This window comes from Entamoeba invadens (assembly GCF_000330505.1).
Source record: "Entamoeba invadens IP1 unplaced genomic scaffold scaff_1105074726617, whole genome shotgun sequence".
NCBI lineage: Eukaryota > Evosea > Mastigamoebida > Endamoebidae > Entamoeba > Entamoeba invadens.
Window position 1 is genome coordinate 119934 of NW_004440240.1, and position 8931 is coordinate 128864.

The window sequence follows — 8931 nt, forward strand, 5'->3', positions numbered from 1 at the left end:
TTTTGCTAATATAATTTCATTAAGTGAAATTTCGTTTGATGAACTTGAAAGATGTTTTTATATAATGAAGAATACCATTGAAGAGACAAATTACCAAAACAAGTTAATGGAGTTGGTAAGGAGACAAAATGAAATCAAAACTTCTTTGGAAATGACTCCTTTAGAATCAGAATGGGAAACAAACAAATTTTTGTCAACTTTTACAGAATTTTTAAGAATGTTAGAACTCTGCTTTGATGTTACCCAGCGTTTTTTAGGCATGAAACCACTTGATAAAATGGAAGTTTTGATTGAACTCAAAAGAATGTTAATAAAATTGGCCTTCGACACTGAAAACTCAGTCAAAGTACATTCATATTATCGAGGACTTATTTTTGGTCTTCCTTTTGTTGAGGCAAAATTGCACAAACAATTCATGTCCCATGTTGCTCCTGGAGCTGTTGAAAGAAAAGCTCCAAAGAAATTGTCGGAAACTAAAAAAATGAAACAGTTAACTGGACAAATGAGTCTACTTGCTGTTAATTCTCCTCTTGCTGAAAGTGTACAAACATCTTCTGAACAAAAGACTGGTAAACAACATTTTAAAACATATCCAACAACATCTAGAGGAGCTGAAGGCACAAGTTGAAATAAATCAATGTTTAAATTAATTTAATGAATTGAATTGAATATAGCTTTTGATTATTTCTGTAATTATTATATTCTGTTCACAATTGTTTTAACACATGAGTGAATTTGACAACAAAAATTATTTATATACAGTCAAACCTTACAAGAGTGAAGGGTATGTTATTCTCTTTTTTACAAAAGAAAACATTCAATTACCAATTCCAAATATTAGTTTATAATAAAATATTTTTTAATGTTAGAACGATCTAATATAACCATTCTTAAAAAGTTGTTCTCTACAAATTTATTTTTATGTTTCTTATATTATTACTTATTATATAGTATATCTTTTACATTTCAAACAATATCTTTATTATATTTTATTATTACATTATTTTTATATTTGTCAACCCAACAATTAATTTTTGATTTAAAAAATAAAAATATTTTTTTTATATTTTTATTTTATTTATTTATAAAATAAATATACCTGTCATCACTTTTGAGGGTATTTTGAAATAAAATAAAATTTTTGTGATACAATATAGTAAAATATTAAATTGGTGTTATTTATATGTGTCAAAAAACATATACTTCAAAGTTTAATAACCAATGTCATTTTATTTATTTTGTTGTATTTAAAAAGTTATATTATTTGATTTTAATGAAAATATTGCTTATATGAACATTTAAACAACAGAAATCATGATTTAATCTCATTTTTTAGAACATCAAATGATATTTAAAACCTATTTGCTTTGAGTTATTAATTCTATTTTCATTTGTTTTCAATTTTTGTTTTCCATTTTATTTGTTTGTCAAAATTAAATTCTTTTTAAACATAAAAAAATCAAATAAAATGTATTATTTTTTTTGAGGTAAAAATTTTAAAGTTAATTCCAAATAATTTTTTAAATTCAAAGTCCGAAATCTTAAATTATGAATTTATTTTTATTAACTGTGATCTGCTGTGTCAACTCTCAACCAATTGCTGATTATCAAGAATCAATTAAAGCTTGTATTAGAGACTTCATTCAATCATATAATACTTTTACTAATAATTTTGATGCGATGAGAATACAATTTTCGAGCCATTATCCGATAACACAGAGAAATGATGTGAATTATATCGATTCGACACAAAATAGAGAAAAACGAGTATTACAATGTTTTAGAGAAATCAACAGTATGAATTTTATATCTCAAACTGATTTACATAGATGTCTTAATCGAATGAAATCTTCTTTAGAAGATAAAAATTACATATTTATTTTAACTGAACTTCTAAGGAGAATGAATCAATTAAAAGCATCTTTTGAAACACGACCTCTTGGAACAGAAGTGGTGATTCAACAATTCATATCAACTTTTCCCGAATATTTAAGATTATTGGAACATTGTTACAACTTTGTTGATTGTTTGATGAGAGTTCAATTTTTCACTTATAATCGTCTTCTCATAAGTTTAAAACAACTTTTAACAAAAATTGCACTGGAAATAGAAACATCAGTAAACTCGTATGATTATTACAGAGGTCTTACTTTTCATTTGCCTTCTGTTTACAGTACAATACACAAAGAATTTTTAGAACATATATCACCTGGTGCTAGTGGAAGTGATAAAGGAAAAAAATTGACTTCGAAGAGAACATCGATGAAACACAAAGGTGTATTTAGTAGAATGGAAGCGAAATCTCCTTTGGTTGAAGGTGAAGGTCAAACTACAAGTCATAAAAGAGGATCGGGAACAAGTGTTACTTATACATATAGAACAACTCCAACAACTTCACTGGCAAAAACGGAAGATGAAACGTCTTCAAAATAATTATTCATTGTTATATTTTATTTATTTTTGTTGTTTTTATTCTTAAAATTATATCGCTTGTGTCTATGTCAATGAATTATGCTTGTATATATAATTAAAAGTTAGAAGTCAATTCGATTAATGAACAATCATTATAAAAATAGTTGTTATGATTACATTAATTATAAAATTATTGTTGTGTTTTTTTTCAAATAAATTGTGTTATAACAAGACTCTGTTTCATAAACAGAGCAAAGTCTTTTATAATAAATTAAATTAATAAAATACATATTATTTGGTATTTTATGTTTTCTTTAATTTGTTTTTTATTCTTTTTAAACAAATCATCACCAGGTTTGTCATTATCATTTGTTTGATTAAGTATAATCAAAGATCACTTTGACACTTTATTTTAAAAAATCATTTTCTGATATAATAAATGAAAATTATAGATATCCATAAAAAGAAATTATGAAAAATTTTTTTATAATAACATATGGTTTTTATTTCAAATGTTTGTGTAAACATTGCACTGTGTTATAACTTATGAGTAGTATTCGTAACTTATGAATCAAATAATCAATTTTTAAATTTAATCAATAATAACTTTAAATGATATAATAAAACGATTTAAATAATAAAAAAATAAAAATAATGACACCCTTTTTTTATTTTTAACATATCAATTTAATTTTGAATTTTATTATTTTGTTAATATTAAACTTATAACATCTTCAAAAATAAACTTCAAAAATACACATATTTTAACAAGAAAAACGTTAGAAGTAATGTTTTTGTATTCATTATTACGATTATTAATAATAGATAATTATCAAAATTTATTCAACACTCAACTTTTTAAAGAATAACAAACATCTTTTTATTTCCATGGTTGTCATATTTTTGATTGTTCTTAGTGTTTGCAAAGGAGTTCCAACGTTAAATTTTTCGGAAATTGAGGAAGAGATCCGAAAAGCATTACAAAGAATTATTCCTTTATTCAGAAATTTTGTCCACAACTTTGAATTAATGACAAAACATTTCAAAAAACACACTTCACATACAACGAAAATAGACCTACGATATATTAGTACAATTGAAAATCGAGAAGGAAATATTTTAAAATGTATTAACAATTTATTATCCACCCTTCAATATTAGAAAATGATTTCAATCGTTGTTTGAATAAAATAAAAACTTCTTTGAAAGAGTCAAATTACTTATTTATTCTTACTGATTTGTTAAAAAGAATAAATCAAATTAAAAAATTACTTGAAACCAAACCTCTAAAAAGAGAATTAAAAAATACAATTTACATCGACATTTGTCGAATTCAAATTAATGTTTGAATATTACTTTAAGCTAATTACAGATTTAAGAAAGATTAAAGGTAACTCCAAAAATGAATTATTGAGGGAATTGAAACAACTTATAATTCAAAGTGTATATGATACACAAGAAAATGTTCAAAAATGTGAGTACTACAGTGGTTACAGATTCGAACTATCGGGGTTTGAGACTCAAGTCCACGAAAAAGCAGTGAAACATATCAAGGCTGGAATTATAAAAAGTGGGCAACAGAAAAAACTCTCATTCAAAAGAAGTACAATGAAACATAATGGAGAGTTTAGTAGTTTGGCTATATCTACTCCTTTAGTATCAAGTGAAGTCACAACGACGAGACAACGAACATTTAGCAATGGTCAGATTAAAAATGTTTATCGATCGACTCAAAAACAAAAAACAGAACCTTGACATTTATACACAACTTCGTATCACATTAAATAGTAGTATTAAAACTAACAAATAATTAATTAATCAATTGTTATATTTTAAAGTAATTATACTGTTATCAAGTAATTTATTATATTGACATGTTGTATTATTTGTAAAAATAATTATTGTTGACTTGAACACTATTAATTGAATAAATTTAATAATAATTAACTTTTTAATATTAATGTTTAATGTTTTTTTTCTAATTGTGTACATTCAAATAAATCTTCAGATATTAAAATTGATAACCATTAAACTATTTTAAATATATAAACATCAAACATAAAATTATTATGTTTGGAAATAACGAATAATCATACTCTAATATACATTATAATATTATTTTAATACATTAAAAGTTAAGTCAAGCTTCAAATAATGACTTAAAAATTTTTATTTCACAATTCAAAAAACAGCATTTTTATATATAAAATGTATGTTGTCATACACAACTATTCGTTGTATAATAATATTCTGTTATTCAAAAGCAGAATAAAAGAATAAAAAATTAATAACAAACGTGACAATACAATTCGCCTTTTTAAAATGTTTTAAAAACTTTTTTAAACGCTCTTCTATTAAAAGTTTTCAAACAGCCAATACCATTTCTATTATAAATGACAATTATAAAATTAAACAAACATAACCCAATTAAAAAAAACAGAATACATTACTTATTGAGCTATAACAGCCTTTTTCGTTGCATGGGGGTCGACAATTCCCTCTTTGCACACCAGTTTTTTGACCATGTCCAAAATAAGGGAGAACCAGTAGACATGTAGTCCAAACAATGCGACTAACATCATTACACAGACTATCCAAATTAGCTTCCCGCACGATGCGTCTTTTGGTATATAATTTCCCGCATTAATAGCAGCTGGTATGATGTACCTTGGTAACACCCATAGTCTAAATCTGGCATACGACACTAATACTCCACTAAATGCCGTTACGACGACGTAGTCATTCGCCACATCATTCAAAGCCTTTCCCGCGTACATAATTGCGTCTACGATGTCATGTAATATCATCACTAAGACTCCTATTCTCGCGCAGTTATTAAAATAGCTGAGAAATATTAACATCACGGTGACTAAGTGGTGTAACAAAGTCTCGTAGAAGTCATTTCGAGGGGGGACGATGAACATGTGATATATCAACGAGTGCAAATGATACCCCAATTCAAAGGAGTAATAGAACGCAATGTACTTGACTGGTTCCATATATGGGAAATTCTCCCATAACAGATTCAAGTCACTTTTCCCTTGACCAAAAAGAGCTTGAGGCATCCAGTCTTCATTTCTGAATAAGTAGAATCCAATTGGTGTGACAATGAAGTAATACACAGTCTTAAAAAGAGTCAGTCCAAAGCGCTCGACTCGGAAATTCCTGAAGTCCTCCGTCCACTCCGCTTTGTGTGGAATGAACTTCTCGCCAAGTTTCATGAACAAATTGTTCGCGAGGACCTCGCGAAGCCCAGAGATGATTAGAACAAAGAAGACCGTTGGTAACAAGTCTAAGAGTGATGGGACGTAATCGCTATATTCGTCTGAACGGAAGAACGTCGATGGTACACAAAGAGCTACAAAGGGAAATAGAATGAAGAGTTGAAGGACAAATGAGTGATCGAAGACGCCATTGACCTTTGGGATACTTTTCATAGTAAATTGGTGTGTGTTTTGAAGTTAAAAGTGTTTATATAGTGTCATATCCTTTGAAGAATTTCTGTGGAGAAATAAGACCGAAAATTGGTGTCTGTTATGTGGAGGAAATCTGCTCATGATCCAGTCGCGATAACTTGCGTTCTCTTTTTCGGTCAAATTTCTGGGCATTTCTGTGGGAATGGCAATTTTCAGGTGTTAAAAATAAACTTTATTTGACCCCATATAACCTGTGTGAATACAAATAAAAAGAGTAAAAGTGTGGGAAATCTAATTTTTGGTGAGGTAAAGAAATTTTGAATTAAACTCAAATTGTGGTTAATAGAAAACAGAGGAAATAAGGCCAAAGCTATTCAATTAGTTTTATTAATTTTTTATTATTGTAGAGTGGCATTGACAGCGGGCTGAGGAGAGACGTTTCATTTTGTGTTTTTTAAGACGGAAAATAGGTGAAAAAACAACTCGTGTCGAGACGTGTGAGCTTTACATGATAAAATGTCACACTTAAAATAGTTTGGTCTGTCGAATAACAACTTTGTTGAATAAGATGACCAAAAGTGCATTACTTCATTGCTACATGTTAAATTTACGTGTTTTTTTTAGTAAAGTGTTTTTTTGGGACATTTGAGGAGAGAAGTGGATTTTGTGAACAAAATGTGGGATTTATAATTTGACAAAAGACTTTTTGAGGTTTTAATTTTTGGTTGTTTCTTTTTGTATTTGCTGCTATCAATTTTATGTTTATCATTTCCCGATAAAATGTTTTATTTACTATTATTATTGTAAATTTATTGATTCAAATTAAACCCTTTTTATTTATCGGCATTTTCTTTTCATTTGTTTTTTTTGAAAAAAATTAGTTATAATATTAAAAATAGTATAATTTATTATTGTAATAATTCATTTATAATTTTTGCACAAAAACGTTTTCACTAATCTTTTTATAGCTTTATTGTGTTCTTTTTTTTACTAATATTATTAATATTTTAATTATTCTATAGTAATAAAATCAATAAGTCATTGTTGTTTTTAATAACAAAAATAGAAAAATGAGAAATACAAATTCCTGATAAATGACACAATTTTAATGCCAATAAACAACCTACTTTATCAATAAAATTCCAATTGTTTCTTCAGGGTTTATTTAATTTTAAGAAAATAAAATCCTTTTTATCATTAAGGTTGTTTTTTAATTAAAATATAGTTTATAAATGGCTTTTGATTTTTGTAAAGGAATGAAATTGTTTAACATAAACCCTAAAATAATACAAATAAAAAAATTGTTTGAAAAAACATTTTTTATTGTTTGTTTTATCTTAAAAATAAATATAATATTAAAAATTAATATAGTCGGGGGATAAATAGCATTAAAAAGGGACAAAGGTAGTTAATTGATAAATATAATTTTGAAACTATAATTTTTAAAAAATCTATTTAAAGGTCAAAATAAACATAAAATTAAAATAATAATATAAATTATCGTTTTTTATTTAATATGATTATAAATTGAATAATTATAAATTTCTATTTCAAAAATAAACAAAAACACCTCAATTTGTTCACTTAGAGAATGTGGAAATCTAAAACGCAGCACTTTTTATAATTTGTCTGAAACTTGTTTTGTTAAAGAATTTTCCTTTGTTTTTTCCTTTGTTTCATTTCTTTTCTGCTCTTCTTCAACTCCAATTGTTTTAATGTTAAAATGGTCTTTCTCTTTTCCTTTCTCAATGGGAATGGTTCAACAACGAAAGATTGAAAGATTTTAACAAATGATAAATTTTCAGTGATTCCGTGACACTTTAAAAAATTGACACTGTTGTTAATTCATTAAACTCTGGCATTTTAACCATATATATCATGAATATATTGAAATACAATTTTTAAACTGGTTTCTTGTATTTGAATTGCTTTTTTATGTTGATTGCCTGTGGTTGTTTCATCAAGGGTTCCTTTCTCTACTTCTTCCATTGTTTTCAAAGATTGAATAATATCAAAAATAGAAAGTTATGGTTTTCTTTTATTATTTTCAAAGTAGTTAATTGAAAAAACCCTTCTAATACTTTTATGGTTAAAGAAATTATATTTTATAGTTTTTTACTCGAATTAACTACTTCTGTCCCAAATTAACCCCCTTTATCACCCGACTATAATTTAAATTTATATTACTAAAAATAAACTAAAAAAATCTATCAATATATAGTATTATCAACCACAAGAGAAATCCAAAAAAATCACAAATCAATCAATTTTCGTTTTGTCTGCGTCTTCCCACCTTAACGCGTCCATTCTCATATCGTCGACTGGATAGATTTTTCTTTGGTACAAATAAGCCACAAAAATCAAGTCATCTCTAAAACACGAGATTCTGTGTAAAGTTGGCATTTTGACAACAAAAGAGAACAGATCGTCGACAATAGTATTTAAAAATTTATATAAAAATACTTTCCAAGGCATATTAGCAACTGATTTCATTTTATAATTAATAAATAGTTGTGGCATCATTTGGACAAATCCAAAGGTATAAACTAAACCGGCTAATATACTAATAACAAAAGAATAGATATCATTAATTTCGTTTGTTAAAATCATATAAAGTGTATATAACACAAAAATAGGTCCACAAATAACACCAACCCAGAACAAAGCAATATTGTCATATTCTTTCGTTTTTGTCATTTCATCTTGATTCGCTTCGTTCCGACCTTTTTGTTTTCCAAATGAAAAGAAATCAAACACTTTAGAAATCTTGTAGAGATTGACAACCACGCCAATAAACGAAAATATTAAAATCAAGAGACTCGCATCACTATTCTTGAGATATAGAAAAATTATAATTTGCCCAACTAATTCTAATATGACACTTTTTGTAGATACGCCTACATAGTGATCTTTTCCTCTCCAAAACTCAATCTCATTTGTATATGCCATAACTTCAAATAGAGAATGTAACACAGTCACCACCGCCGTTATACATAGAAGTCCCTTGTTAGTCTCATAATAAACTCTCTTCGTTTCCTCTACATCGCCCTTTTCTAGTAACCCGCTCCTCTCATACGCCGTCACAGTAGCGTAAACGACTCAG

At 27.0% G+C, this 8931-nt stretch overlaps 2 protein-coding genes across 2 annotated transcripts; both read right to left on the minus strand.

Annotated features, from left to right (window-relative positions):
* Positions 1 to 4862: 4862 nt before the first annotated feature.
* Positions 4863 to 5849, minus strand: EIN_194360 (protein ASC1, putative; the record flags this gene model as incomplete). Its single annotated transcript, XM_004255420.1, has 1 exon — positions 4863 to 5849. The coding sequence occupies one exon, from the start codon at positions 5847 to 5849 to the stop codon at positions 4863 to 4865; it is 987 nt and encodes a 328-aa protein (XP_004255468.1).
* Positions 5850 to 8087: 2238 nt separating this feature from the next.
* Positions 8088 to 8924, minus strand: EIN_194370 (transmembrane protein; the record flags this gene model as incomplete). Its single annotated transcript, XM_004255421.1, has 1 exon — positions 8088 to 8924. A coding segment is annotated over one exon (837 nt), but the record flags the coding sequence as incomplete, so codon positions are not given.
* Between the last annotated feature and the right edge of the window lie 7 nt (positions 8925 to 8931).